Consider the following 14,852-nt stretch of genomic DNA (forward strand, 5'->3'; position numbering starts at 1 on the left):
CTTACATAGCTGTTCCCAGGACGTGAAGCTAAGCTGCAAAGCAGGCAGTTCAGCTTTGCCTTCTCTGTCCTGCTTTCAAGATGTGTGATGGGAGGCAGGGAACATGAAATCCCCAGCTGCTTACACTCTTCTCCATCCAGAATTCCCCCTTCTTTATCTTTGAAGGTTTCAGATATCGCTCAGTTGACTGATTAAATATCAGGTGATAGGAGATAGTTTTGAGCAAGGAAGCCTTCAGGTTCTTTCTTGCTCCAGTTTAGTGCTTCTCAAAGCATGGGCCACCCACAGACATTGTCAATATCATCTTGGAGCTTGTTAGAAATGCAGATGCCCCACCTCAAACTTACACTGACTATCCAGTGGGAGCCCAGAGTCTGTATTTTCACAAGCTCTTTGGATAATTCTTACCCATACTACATTTTGTTCTAGCCAGTACTTTTCTCAGCCTCCTTCAGCTTAAACCCTCCTGTCCTTCCTAGCTTATCTGCTGCAGGCAGTAGGGTCCATTAGACTGTAAGCTTTATGAAGATAGTGATCACATCTGTATTTTTCCACTCTCTTGTCCTCATCACAACCAGGCACAGAAGAACTGATCACCAAGTAGTCATTGAATAAACAAGTGATTGGCATCAGCATTGAAACAAGGTGAAGAGACCACACTGTCTGTTTACAAAGTTGAAGAAGTCAGTACTGTCTTAGCCTTTCTTGGCCATGAGCAGTATTGCATGTGACTGTGGACCTAGACGCTACTAGCCATTTATAGGCTGTCGGTTACAATGTGGCCAGGAGGATCTTCCCAGTGTCATCTCTTAACCTTTAAACTACATAAAAAAGCTTTGAAATGAAGTCCTTGAGCCAGAAAAGGATCCCAGCCTCACTGTTATGTGATGATGGTGTGCTAAAGCAGCCTGAGAGTTCTGTCCTAACTAACATAAGGGCCTAGAAAGTAACTTCTTAGGCAGTGTCCAAGGAATGCCAGTAGTCCCTGGGGACTTTTCACATGTGTTTGGCTTGAATCAATTTCTAGATCCCAAAGCAGAGTCTTCATGCACATTTTGTGACTGTAGTGTACAGCAAATGTCTTTTGGCTAGGTTTAGAACGCTGCTTTTACCATTCTCTGTACCTGACCCAGTTTGAGTTTTCATATGACACTTGGCTCCTTCCAGATGGAAATTTTGAAGGCTTTTGCACTTTTATTGTACTTGTTCTTGATTGCCACATCTCATTTGGATTCCCCAGACTAATTAGAGGCACTGCCACCAGGAGAAATTTTATCTAACCAATAGTACTTCCAGGAAGATCCTCATCCTTGAACTTTCAAGAAGCACTTGTAATTAAGCTCAGCTTTCTGAACACTGAGTGATACTTGAACATTTCTGTGGTTTATAGCTTTGCTGAAATAGCATTTTAATTTACCTGGATAAGTCTATTTAACAGAGGGCAGTCACTACTCACTTGAGTTTTTAGCCTGAAGGAAGGACAAATATCATTTACAACAGATTTGTCAGCTTAGATAGTTGTACAAAGTTGGTGAACTGAAGCTTGGGGAGATTAAAATATCCTCAGTTAGGGACCAGGCTCCAGAGCAGCCTTGGGCTTGCCCCTGTATTACCTTACACAGACCTCTTTCCTCTTAGAAGTGCTGCCTTTATCCCTGTGCCAATCAGTAGACTGACTAGCATCTATATGAGCAGTTGGCTTGTTTGGTTTATGTGGGTCCCCTGCCTATACACCTCTGCCTCACATCCTTCTCATCTTTGTGTCTATTAACTTCCTTGATTCCAAGGCTGGTTCCTCCTTTGCTCACCTAGTCCTCATTGAGTCAAAAGGCATCTTGGAAACTAGTATAGCCTCTTTGCATATTCGGGAATTGCTTCTCTATTGACCATGACATGCTTGGACCCAGACTACTTTCAGTTACTATTTGCTGCTGCAGAAGACAATTACTGAGAGAAAAGGTTCTTTTCACTGGAATGGCAACCATAGTTTATTGTGTTCCTTTTTTGTTGGCTAGGTAACCCCACCGCAGCTGCTGTGCATCTTATTGTCTAAAGGACCATTCTCTCTTCCTGTCAGGCATGTCAGCTAGGAACCAGGCACCTCCCACTGCACCATATGCCTTCTTACTATTGGGTTGGGGAGCGCTTTCAAGGACCATAGCTAGCAGGGGATATGATAATGAATGCAGATAGCTCAGAATGCCAGTCAGCCTTGTGATGCTCATGTATAGATACAGTACTTCATCTTTTAGATAGCAGCTTCCACTGCTGTGCCCATACCATGTCTGGTTTCATCACTTTGAAGGCTACCCCAGACTTAAGGAGGCACCCTGCTGCATTTGAGCAGTGTTGATAAGATATGGTATGTAGTAGTTGGAGTACTTTAGTGCTTGGGGTCTATGGCATAGGGCAGAAGAGATAGTAATCCAGGTGGAGTGAGCAGAAGGATAAAGATGATTGAGATATGTGTGAGGTATGTGCATATTCAGTGGTGGTGGGTATGACCAGATGCTGGACCAGATATCCCTGCCCTCATAGATTCTCTCAATCTTTGTTATGAACCTACAAAGCACTGGAGAACCTTGGATGGGAATTTGCCACCTCAAGGACCCTGAAGTTTAATTCCCACTAGCCTAGAAAGCTAGGCTTGACTGACCTTTTTGGACCAAGCTTCACATTGATCTGCCTTCTGATCATGCCCATGTTACCCACCCTCTGGTGGATAACAGCCCAGTAATGTCAGCTGCTTCTTTTGCAGAAAGACGAGAGGACCTTCGAGGAGGATTTATGCTTTGCTTTTTGGATGATGGAGCGGGAATGGATCCAAGTAAGTGATGAAATTTTTGTTTTTTTTGGGGGGAGTGGTTTGCGACGTAACCATTTTTACAAAGTATTTATTACGTGAATTTGTTTTTCTGTTGCCTCAATGTTATGTCTTTTTTTTTTTTTTTTTTTTTTTTTTTTGTTTTTTTTTTTTTTTTTTTTCTTTTTTAATATATTTCGCTGACTAGTATGCTTAACCTCAATGTTATGTCTGAAGATCCACCTGGGGAGTGAGAAGTCTGTTGCAACATCTCAGACTTAATTCTACTAGTGTATTTGCCACGTCTTGTCCTAATATGGGAGATAGGATCTGAAAGGCAATCCTAAGTCAATCAGATTACTGGTCTCTTACATTGTATTTATCAGCTTGCACAACATTCTCGAGCTGAAACTACAGAGGCCTCCCCTAGCTGTCTTACTTCATTCTGAGAATAGAACATAGGTCACAGTGATGGAGATAGCAACAGGCCAGGCAAAGCTGTGCCTCTATTTGCTTCATGGTGGTGAATTTCCTTGGAGAGAGGTTTTCAGTAGACACACAGCCCTGCTTGGATTTAAAAAGGCCAAGACTTTTGACTTTGAGGACCCTGGGAAAGAAATGCAAACTTATCACTTTCTCTTGTATTTGCCCCTTCAGGTGATGCAGCCAGTGTGATCCAGTTTGGGAAGTCAGCCAAGCGAACACCTGAGTCCACTCAGATTGGGCAATATGGGAATGGGTTAAAATCGTAGGTATATTAGAGGCTTGTCACAGGGCTCAAACAAAATCCAACAATGCTGTCCTGCTTCTCTTGGATGAAAACTTTCCTTCTCCTTGTCCCTCTGTGACTATAATTCTGGAACTGGAAGAAAATCAGAAAGTGGTGGTTTTTGGAGTAGCTTACCAGCTGTTCCCAGCTGAGTTTGTTCCACAGATTGAAAAGTATGAACATCCAAAAACAGGACAGGAGAGGCTGTAAGTTTCTCTTGGCACTGTGCTCTAGAACTGCACCTCTCCAATTCTTATTTTTACCCTGTAGTCAAGGATATGAGTAATTCTCTTGTGTTGGGATGTCTGAGATGATGAAGGGGTTGCTTTACTGTGCAGCAGTGTTCCCTGAGCACCTGCTGCATGTCATGTTTTGTGCCCGGCACTGGGGATCCAGGATAAGGAAGAGAAATGTCCCAGAGGATGCTGAATGTACCACAGGGCCCTATAGCAGGGACCTACCTAATGACTGCAAATCCCGTGGGACTTTTTCTTAGCCCTTGCTTCCCACTTGGTTAGTGTTTGGAATGTGTTGTTCTGGTTTTGAGTGAAGCCCCAAGAGAAAGGTTTCTATTTCTGAAATGCTCACTTCCAGCTGTACATACCTTTGGATGGAATAAGATTTAGTGGAATTGGAGTTTGTGCAAATGGAATTATGAGTCACGTTTCCAGTCTTGCTGTGGAAACGTGTTGTTTGTGTGAGGGAGGGCGGTGGTTTGATCAGTCAGCAGTATCACTTGGTCCTCACTTGCAGTATGCTTTGGATGAGTGGAGAAGAAAGGGAGTACTTCCAAAGAAATCAGGACCTGGTACCTGGACTTTGTGATTTGCGTTTCAGGGCAGGAAGCAAATGGTAATAACAGACACTTACCATCTGCCAGGCACTGTGCTATAAACTACACGAATGATCTCATTTAAGCCTCATGATGGCCCTATGAGGTTGTAGGTACTATTATTCTCATTTCCAGATGAAGAAATTGAGGTTTCTAGGGGTGAAGTTACTTTCCCAAAGGCATAAAAATGCCTATGTATAGAGCTGGGGTAGAAACCAGGTCTTTCTGACTGCAAAATGGAGCTGCTGTCCATTTCACTTAAATGACAAGCTAAGGTTAAAATCTCACTTCACCCTCTTAATTACGTCTCTAAGCCTCAGCTTTCTCCTTTGTAAGTTGAGATGATAATGCATACCAAGTAGGTTAAGGATTATATGCTATCACTGCTGTGAGAGCCTGGTTCCTGCCGATGTTTCCAGGACAGATTGCTGGCTTGATTCAGTGGATCTGGGTAGGGGCTAGGAATCTGTTTTTCACAGATGAAATGAATCACCTGTAATCATATAATTCTGATGCAGGTGATCTAAATCCCCCAAAACTGAGGTCTCCTAGTATCAGGGGAAATCCCGACTTTTCATCTAGATTGTAGGTCAGCCTCCTCCTACCTGGTTCTGTCAGTTCTGTGGCCTCAGGCAAGCCATTTCACCTCTCTGAATGCCTGTTTCTTAACCTAGAAAATGAGGTTCTAATCTCTGACATTGTCCTTTACAGTGTGAGGTTCAGGAACAAATGAAATGTGACTCTGAAAAGTGGTTGGCAGACTGGGAAGGAAAGTGTATAGAAGGTGAGAGTGTTGTTATTAGCATATTTTAGTGGAAGACTTTTGTGAAAGTCCCATTGAGATGGAGCCATCTAGTGTTCAGAGTAGACAGTAAAATCATCTTGAAACCAATTCAGAAGTTGAGTAAGTTTTAGGAGAACGTGATTTGTGGGGAGAATAGGGCTGAGAAGCAAGGAAGCCAGTAGAGAAGTGGTGTTTGGGGCTTTTGCTATTCAGAGGCCAAGGTCAGAAGGAAGATAGAGGCTTTACAAAGTGAGAGTTTTTGCCAGAGTAAGTCAAGGGCACGCTTTGACAGAAGGCAAGATAACGTGCCTCACTTGCTCCCCATGTGCTTTAGGGAAGGAGGAAGAGGTGGTCTGTGAAATTGTCAGGGCAAGGAGCATTGCCAGCACTTTGGGTACTGGAGGAGAACTAGGACTTGGCAGCCCCCAGGGTATCTTTGAATAGTGTCCTGGGAATTTTCCTGAGTGTTTGGGGAAATGGGGCATGACATTCATTTGTGTGCTTGGCATGCCATGCTGATTTGTATTTTACACAGAAGAGAGTAATGAGGCTTTCCACCTCCATCATCTCCCTGGGGTGTTATGAAGACTAATGAGATAATAGCCATAAAGCCGCAGAAGCTGCTCGGAAGAAAGGAGCTGAACAGCCCCATTGTTCGGTGGGCAGTTCTCCTGCTGGAGCTTCAGGCTTCTGCCCTGCCTTGCATTGCCTGGAAAGGCCTGTCCCTGCCTGCTCTTTAGCTGGCTTAAGGTGGCCAAACAGAGGAAGGAAGCAGTTGATTTCATTAGACTTTTGCCTTTTGGAAATCAGCCTCAAGGCACAGTTCCCAGAAACCAGTTGCATCCAAAAGCAGGGAGCTGCCTGTGTTGTAATGAGCCTGAGGTGGCAAAACAATTCTGAGACAGGAGATGGCTCTAATTATTGGACACGAGCTAATTACAGGCCTCCTTGAATCCTGTGGTCAATAATTAATTTTATTAGCCCCTCTGTATTGCTGTACCTTGGGTTCATACTGGTTTTTTGAGGGCTTATGAGTATAGACACTGGGCTTTTCACTTGACAGTGCTGCTGTTTGGTGAATGGAGGGGAGTTTGTGTCAGCTGAGGAAGGACACAGTGGGAAATGGGTGTGGTCAGCAGGGAATATGACGTGTTGAGGGTACCAGCTACTAAAATCTGATGGTGATACAGTCAGAGGGCACAGCACCTCTCATGCAGCTGGGATGAACCCAGAGCTCAAACACAGCAGGGTTGCCCTTCAGCATTGTGGCAATAGGCAGGGAGTGAGACTAACCTGGGGCTGGTGGTCAGCAATGAGCCCGCCCTAGAAGGGTGGTGAGAGAACCCTGTATGGTGTGGTTGAGAAGGTTGTAAGTAAAGACTAAGGAGTTATACAGGCCTGTGGAAAAGGAGGGCAAGGAGGGTTGGGGGTTGGAGAGAGAACAAGGGCTGTGGAACTCAGCACAGAGTCCTGGGACCTAGGGAGGCCTTTAGGAGAGCCTTCCAGTCAGGTCCAGAGAGTGGATTGATTTCTTTTGCAGATGAGCTTTTGACTCCCTGGGAGAATAACATATTTCTGCTTCCTTTTCAGGGGCTCAATGCGCATTGGGAAGGATTTTATCCTGTTTACGAAGAAGGAAGACACCATGACCTGCCTCTTTCTGTCTCGTACCTTTCATGAGGAAGAAGGCATTGATGAAGTAGGTCCCATCCTCGTGGTCTGAATCACCAGTCCCCATTTCCTGAGTCTGCCCAGGCAGTTTTCGTAGGTGGTTTGCAATGCTAGACTCTTTGGGTTTGCAGGATTGGAGCACATTTCCCCTAATTGTTATGCAGTTAGCTGGTTTGATGAATTGGTTGAGGAGTTGAGGTAGATAACTTTAATGTGAGAGGAAGTGAAATCTCAGAGCTCTTCAGAGAACAACTGTGTCTGAGAATGAGACTGTCAAGTGGCAGGAATTAAGAGTTGGATTAGGCCGGGCGCGGTGGCTCACGCCTGTAATCCCAGCACTTTGGAAGGCCCAGGCGGGTGGATCACGAGGTCAAGAGATCGAGACCATCCTGGTCAACATAGTGAAACCCCGTCTCCACTAAAAATACAAAAAATCAGCTGGGCATGGTGGCGCATGCCTGTAATCCCAGCTACTCAGGAGGCTGAGGCAGGAGAATTGCCTGAACCCAGGAGGCGGAGGTTGCGGTGAGCCGAGATCGCGCCATTGCACTCCAGCCTGGGTAACAAGAGTGAAACTCCGTCTCAAAAAAAAAAACAAAAGAGTTGGATTTGCAGCTCCTTTAGATCTGCCACTTGAATTCCATCTTGCAGAGAGTGTTACCATGGAGCATTGTTTTATCAGGGGGAGTATTTTGGGCTTCCCTGACCATGTGTCTTTCCTATTTGATGGTGATTTTGTGGAATGTGCTATGAGCTCATTTTCCTTTTGAGGAAATGTATTACTCTATGTCAGAAAGTATGACTCAGATACCTAGAGAGAGCCTGGGCAGGTAGTAAAGCAGGTGAGTGTATGGAAAACAGGAGGAGCTGATGTTCTGGGTCTTACCTTGGGAGTGGCTGCACAGCCCAGTGATTATTGGTGTGCTGGAAGGACTAATGAAATCAGAATATTCTGAGTTTAAATGATTTTGATAATTGATTGTGTAAGCTAAACGCATGCTTGGCTGGTTCTCCCTGTGGCCTTGTGGCTCAGATATCTGCAGAGCTGTTTCTGGTGAGGTTGGTGTCCCCTCGTTGTGGGGGATCAGGGCAGTCCTGTGGCCTACCCAGCCTTAGACTGGACTCTTACCTCCTTTCCTATGTAAGACATGGAGGCCCGGGCTTGAAAGAAGGAGGCTTAGAGGTTCTATAGAAAGAAATCTACAACTTTGACAGAGGCAGGTAGTTGAATTCAAACTTTTTTTTTTTTTTTTTTTTTTGGTTTTTTTATTTATTTTTTTTTTTTTTTTTTTTTTTTTTTTTTTTTTTTTATTGTTGGCTCTGAGTACAGATGAATTCAAACTTTCAATTTAATTCATCTGTGTTGATTAGCTGTGATTAAATTTGTTCTGGTCCTGTTTAGATCTGAGCCTTAATCATAGCAAACTTGTTCAGGTAGGGAATGGCAGGCCTTCCATCATAATATAGCAAGCCAGTGGGTTTGTTTGCCTTTTTGGTGTGGTATGTTAGTTCATTCTGCATACTTGGAGTGAGAGAAGAATGGCAGCTGGAAAGAACGGGCTTCTAGGAGAAGTAGGACAGGAAAATATAGCCTGGGTTGGGGTTTTCAGGAATGTTTCCTGATATAGGACTGAAGATGGTGACAGGAGGGTATAGAAGTCAGTAGAAGCAGCCTGCTCAAGGCCCTGAGGGCTATGGGAGGAGACTTGGCAGTAGGGCCACCTGGAGAAAGGTGGTGGCCTTTGGAGATCAGGGAGGGCCAGGTTAGGTTTGACCTCAGGACCTTGATGAATGTGTGGGGCTTTATTAAGCAAGGGTGTGCCAGTATCAGATTCTTTTAAGAAAGTCCATGTGGCGATTGTGTGGTGATTGGGTTGGAAAGATTAGGGTGAATGTTACAGTTGAGAAGTCCAGGCTCTGTGTAGTTTGGTGGTACTTGCCCAAGGGAGGTGAGAGAAATACATGGAGTTGCCATCTCCTTAGGATGCGGGACCCACAGATTTGGTGATTGATTGATTAGTGGAAGGTGAAAGCGAGGGGGAGGAGTCATGGATAACTCACAGGTTCTGCTGTGGCAGTTGGGGTGTGGGCTCTCTGGAGTTGAGAAGAATGAAGAAGGGAAGTATGGAGGGGAAGAGTATAAGTTTCTTTTGGACATACAAAGTGAAGTCTGGGTCTGGTGTTTGGGGGACGCCTGGGGGCTTCAGGATTCTTGGTAGCAAATGAGGTCACCTAATGGAGAGAATAGAGTGAGAAGAGGACCTGGGACCTAGACCATGCCAATATCTAAATGTTGGGGGGAGGAGAAGGAAGCCAAAGGGACAAAGGGGTAGCCAGAAAGGTAGGAAGAAAACTGGTCAAGTGGTACCATTGAAACTAAAGGAGAAGTGTTCTGGAGGGGAGGAATGGGTGCCTGCGGAAGTGAATGCCAGTGTTCAAAGTGATGCCATTTTCACCTGGGACTGCTGTGAAGAACGGGAGGCATACTGTGAGGTACAGTTTTACAGAACACAAATGGAACTCAGTTCCCGTGGTGGAGAGGCTAGGTTGAGATTTTTTCCTTACTTGGTGCTAGAAGGTCACTATTTTGGATTGTACTCCAGTGCAAACTCAGCCAAGATTTCAAAATAAGATCATTTTAGGCTGAGGAGGAATGTGCCCAGACCAGCCCTCGACTTGAATACTTTCAGCACAAAGCTTCTTAGAAGCCAGCAAAATGCCCCGGGTGCAGTGGTTCACGCCTATAATCTCAGCACTTTGGGTGGCTGAGGCAGGCGGATTACGAGGTCAGGAGTTTGAGACCGGCCTAGCCAACATGGTGAAACACTGTCTCTACTAAAAATACCAAAATTAGCCAAGTGTGGTGGTGCATGCCTGTAATCCCAGCTACTCGGGAGTCTGAAGCAGGAGAATTGCTTAAACCCGGCAGGCAGAGGTTGCAGTGAGCTGAGATTGTGCCATTCATTGCACTTCAGCCTGGGTGACAAGAGCAAGACTCTGTCTCAAAAAAAAAAAAAAAAAGAAAAAAACCAGCAAAATGTCTTAGAACTCTTAACAGTTTACCACCCCAGCACTTGTTAAGATTACAGAGTCCCTTTTTCCTAAGCGTTTGAACCCCTGAGGTGCCTAGCCTGGCTTGCTCTGCAGAGGAAACCCTTCAGGCAGCTGTCTGCAGGACTCTGCAAGGGCTGCGGCCTAGCAACCACGGAGGGAGGAGCACAGTGAGGCCTCTGGCGAAATGGCATAGGAGGTTGGGTTTTCGAAGAAAGAGTAGGATTTTTTAAAATATCGCTTAGACGTTATTAAAACTAAATTCCACATAAATGAAAGAGTGTATGGAAATATTTGTGCAGTTCAGAGGATAATTTTAAAGTCAGTACCTGTGTTGCTACCATCACAGACTGATGTTAGAAGTGCCCTGTGTGCCCTCACCAGTTATATTTCTTGTTGTGCCCCTGAAAGAACTGCCTTCAGGTAACTTTTGTGATGATTTCCTTCTTTTGCACTATAGTTCGTCACCTTTGTATGCATCCTTAAATAATAGTTTCGTTTTGCTTATTTGTGAATTTTTAGAAATGGACTTGTACTATAGGTATTTTTTGTATCTTATTTCATATAACATTGTGTTTATGATGTTCATCCATGTTGATGCTAGTAGCGGTTAGTTTGTTACTTTGCATCACTACATAGTTTTCCATTGTACAGTTTAATTTGGCCACTCTAGAATAGATATTTGAGTAATTTTTATTTTTACTTTTTTGAGATGGAGTCTTGCTCTGTCACCCAGGCTGGAGTGCAGTGGTGCGACCTCAGCTCACTGCAACCCCTGCCTCCTGGGTTCAAGTAGTTATGCCTCAGCCTCCCAACTAGCTGGGGCTACAGGTGCACACCACCACACCTGGCTAATTTTTTTGTATTTTAGTAGAGATGGGGTTTCTCTGTGTTGTCCAGGCTGGTCTCGAACTCCTAAGAGCTCAGTTGATCTGCCCGCCTTGGCCCCCAAAGTTCTGGGATTACAGATGTGAGCCACTGTGCCTGGCCCGGGTTATTTTTCTACATGTTCACTGGTACATATGTACAAAAGTTTTTCTTAGGGTAGGTATGTACCTAGGAGTGGACTTGCTAAATTGTAGGTTAGTTATGTGTATCTGCAGATTCACTAGGTAATTGCAAATACATTCCCTAGTGGTAAGAGTTTTTACCAAAATAAGAAAATGACCAGGGGCGTCCCAAGCAGGGAACTTCCTATGCAGAGACTCTAAACATATAAACCAACATATCCTGAAGGAAGTAATCGTGTGGCTGAGTCTTGGGAAGAGGCGGAAGCCCTGAAGCTCACAGAGCATCTGGTGCCTGGCTGTGGAGCTTGGGCCTCACAGCAGTGTGAAGCTACAGTATGGGAGTATGGGGAGGGACAAGATAGATGCACATTTGGGAGGAAGGCTGTTCTGGGGGCTCCCTTAAAGTGCCTGCTCATGTTTATTCCACAGGTGATAGTCCCACTGCCCACCTGGAATGCTCGGACCCGGGAACCTGTCACAGACAATGTAGAGAAATTTGCCATTGAGACAGAACTCATCTATAAGTACTCTCCTTTCCGCACTGAGGAGGAAGTGATGACCCAATTTATGAAGATTCCTGGGGACAGCGGTAAGTAGGCTTTGAGCCTGCATCCCCTAGAATCTGGGACCTCCAGAATCATAAGTGGTGTGGGGATGGGCCGGGGCACTGGCAGGACAAAGGGTTTCTGTTTTCCAGGAACACTGGTGATCATCTTCAATCTCAAGCTCATGGATAATGGAGAGCCAGAGCTAGACATAATCTCAAATCCAAGAGATATCCAAATGGCAGAGACATCCCCAGAGGGCACGTGAGTGTGGCTGGGAAGGGAGGGAGGCCCTAGAACTGGTGTTGGTGCTCTCAGGAGGTGGCTTCAGGGAAAGAGGGGAGAGCACATTCCTTGGATTTCTCTTGGTGGCATCATTAGAGTTGATGGAGCTGAGAGTGCCACGTCTTCTTGCTACAAGACAGAAGATGAATAGGACAACAGATCCTCAGCTAAGCTAATAGAAAAGATTAATAATCCCCTGATCCAAATCCTTGATTTGGCAGGAGGAGAAACTGAGGTGTAGAGTGGGGAGAGGAATTGCCCAGGGTTCTGTGGTAGGGTAGTAAAAGGGCCAGGTCAGTTGCCTGTGGGGTACCTATGCTGAGGATGTGAGAGGGACAGGATGTGGTGCTCACACTAAGGGAGCCCTGGGTCAGGGCAGCAAGAGAAACCAGTACCTAACATGGAAAGGTGGAGAGCTTGCAGAGAGGATGTTGTGCCCTTGGTCAGCCCTGTTCTGGAACAGGTGACAGCACTTCTCTGTTCTTGCCCACTCCAGGAAGCCAGAGCGGCGTTCGTTCCGGGCCTATGCTGCTGTGCTGTATATTGATCCCCGGATGAGGATCTTCATCCACGGGCACAAGGTTCAGACCAAGAGGCTCTCCTGCTGCCTGTACAAGCCCAGGTAGGGGCTGGTGCACCCTGGCCTGCTGTCTCCCATGGGCCGAGGATGTGGCTGTGTTTCTCTGGGGCGTTGTTGGAGGGATGCTGTATGAGAGGCTCTGGTAATGCTGATTATGTTTGGGCCTTTAAGTTGCCTGTGATTGGTCACCGGGTCAGTTCTGGGTCCTAGGGGAGGGACAGATAGGCTGTGGAGGTGGCTGGATAAGCTCACTGAGTGTGTGTCTGTGACAGGGAGGGTGCCCTGCCTGGCACAGTGAGCTGTCTTGAGTCACTCGGCTTCAGGGCCAAGGGGCCTTTAGACACTACATAGGAAAGCAATGGCTTTGGCTTATTCCTGAGGTTTGTTTCTGCTTTGGGATGAATGACACCCCCGGCGAATAGTGAGGTTGCTTATCAAAGACAGAGCAGGAGGCTAAGGGCAAGTGGAATTAGGAATTGCATCTTTTTGCTGAATTGAGCTTGGATTTGTCTCATCAAAAGGGGCCAGGAAAGCACAGCTTGGGAGGAGGCAGGAAGGCAGGGTGCTTCCTGTGCTTGGGTGTGCCACCTGCCCCATTGCTGCGTGGGCCCTCAGCTTGCTTTTTCCACTGATCAGGATGTACAAGTACACGTCAAGCCGTTTCAAGACCCGTGCGGAGCAGGAGGTGAAGAAAGCAGAGCACGTAGCAAGGATTGGTAATGCCACTCCCGGTGTAGGAGTGGGGTGCGGGGCATCTGGGGTATGCTGCTTGTGGCCAAAATGGGGTTCCAGGGAAAGGCTGAGTCCACCACTCAGGGACAAGGCTGTTCTCCTGAAGCATAGTTCAGTTACTTTTCAGCCCCTTCCTCCACATGCCAACTCCCTCAGCATTTCTTCTTTCTAGAATCCAGTTTCTCTTCTTCAGCCATTTACAGGGCCTAAAAGTTTCAACTCTTTGGCTTTCCCTGATTGAAGAATCCCACTCAGACCTCTGGCCCAAATACTTGTGAAATTGTTTTTTCTGACTTCAGGGCAAAAATCTCAAAGTCTCTCACGCTGTTCAAGGGCTTCTCAGGGTTTCTCGGCTGCTTGTTGGCGAGTGATTGGCTGAAGACTTCTTTAGCTTCTAGCTCGTGCTGAGGGTTTAACTGCTTGCCTTGGGTGTTTTTTTTTTTAACCTGTTCTGGTTCATTTGTAAAGTTTCCTTGGGGCCTCCATGATAGGTTTGGATGCCAGATTTTCCTTCTGGAACTGACTGCAGTCCAGGCACAGAGGCTGCCCTCACACTGCTCGCCAGCTGTAGCTCCCCGTTGGCTCTCCTTTTCCTTGGTGGTATACACACTTCTTGTCCAGCAGGGACTCCACTGTGGATCCAGGAGGGATGACCAAGAGTTTTCAATCTTTGTATTCCTTACCAAGTTCTCCTCTGGGTTTCAGCTGAAGAGAAGGCACGGGAGGCAGAGAGCAAAGCTCGGACATTGGAAGTACGCCTAGGTGGAGACCTCACGCGGGACTCCAGGGTAAGGCCCCGGCCTAGGCGGCTGTTCTCCAGCGTTTCTGGTATTAGAAGCCCATGTCTGCTGGGCATGGTGGATCACACCTGTATTCCCAGCACTTTGGGAGGCTGAGGCAGGCAGATCACCTGAGGTCAGGTGTTTGAGACCAGCCTGATCGATATGGTGAAACCCTGTCTTAAAAAAAAAAGGAAGCCCATGTCCTGTGAGCCTTGTCAAGTAAAACACAGATTTTGAGTTCATTTTCTGTAGAAAGAAGTAAATTTCCAGGTGTAGTTTTACATATTTGAGATAAATTGAGAAGTTTGATGTAATGTTTTACTATTCCCTGCTATGGCCCAGAGTGTCTCCTCCCCTCACCTGATGCAAATGTGTGTGCAGGTGATGTTGCGACAGGTCCAGAACACAGCCATCACTCTGCGCAGAGAAGCTGATGTCAAGAAAAGGATCAAGGAGGCCAAGCAGCGGTGAGTGCCAGGCCTGGCCTTGGATCTTTTAAAATGAGGTAGCTTTTGGACTGATTATTGACAGGTTGCTATTCTGTCACCAAGACTGCTTTGTGAAAGCCATTAACGTTTTGATGCTAAATGCTTGTCAGATACCCCCTTGTAGGACGGAGGTCTTAACCTGAGCTCTTAGCTCGCTCTTGAGTCAAAAAAGGACAGGGCAGGGCTGACACCTCTGATAGAGCACCAAACCATCCTCTGGCACGGTCTTACTTTTTCTTCCCCTTTTCTTTCTTTTCATTTAAAGGATGTATAAAATGCTCATTGGATAAAACTTGAAAAACATAAAATGTTTAAGAAGTAACATTTTAAAACTCCCTTATACTTCTGCCACCTCATGATACTACTCTATTTTTTATGTTACATATATATTTTTTCACATTCATTTTCTCCCTCACTGGTGTTATGTATGTAGAATAATGCTGGAGATTGAGTGTTGTATCTTTTTCATTTAGAATCAGCATTTGTCCTGGATTATTAAGTTACCTGCTTGTCCCATCTC

General features: G+C 45.9%; 1 protein-coding gene across 2 annotated transcripts in view; it reads left to right on the top strand.

The window, feature by feature from the left end:
* The window catches only part of MORC2 (MORC family CW-type zinc finger 2), a 43,454-nt gene that overhangs the window by 15,388 nt on the left and 13,214 nt on the right, over positions 1-14,852 (top strand). For both annotated transcript variants that reach the window (XM_017499569.2, XM_017499571.2), the window contains exons 4-12: positions 2,759-2,827; positions 3,461-3,551; positions 6,779-6,887; positions 11,350-11,509; positions 11,618-11,729; positions 12,247-12,372; positions 12,967-13,046; positions 13,768-13,850; positions 14,226-14,311. In XM_017499569.2, the coding sequence (XP_017355058.1) occupies positions 2,759-2,827; positions 3,461-3,551; positions 6,779-6,887; positions 11,350-11,509; positions 11,618-11,729; positions 12,247-12,372; positions 12,967-13,046; positions 13,768-13,850; positions 14,226-14,311 (916 nt within the window). The remainder of the gene's footprint in view (positions 1-2,758; positions 2,828-3,460; positions 3,552-6,778; positions 6,888-11,349; positions 11,510-11,617; positions 11,730-12,246; positions 12,373-12,966; positions 13,047-13,767; positions 13,851-14,225; positions 14,312-14,852) is intronic.

Source organism: Cebus imitator, unplaced genomic scaffold (genome assembly GCF_001604975.1).
Source record: "Cebus imitator isolate Cc_AM_T3 unplaced genomic scaffold, Cebus_imitator-1.0 Scaffold258, whole genome shotgun sequence".
Classification (NCBI taxonomy): Eukaryota; Metazoa; Chordata; class Mammalia; order Primates; family Cebidae; genus Cebus; species Cebus imitator.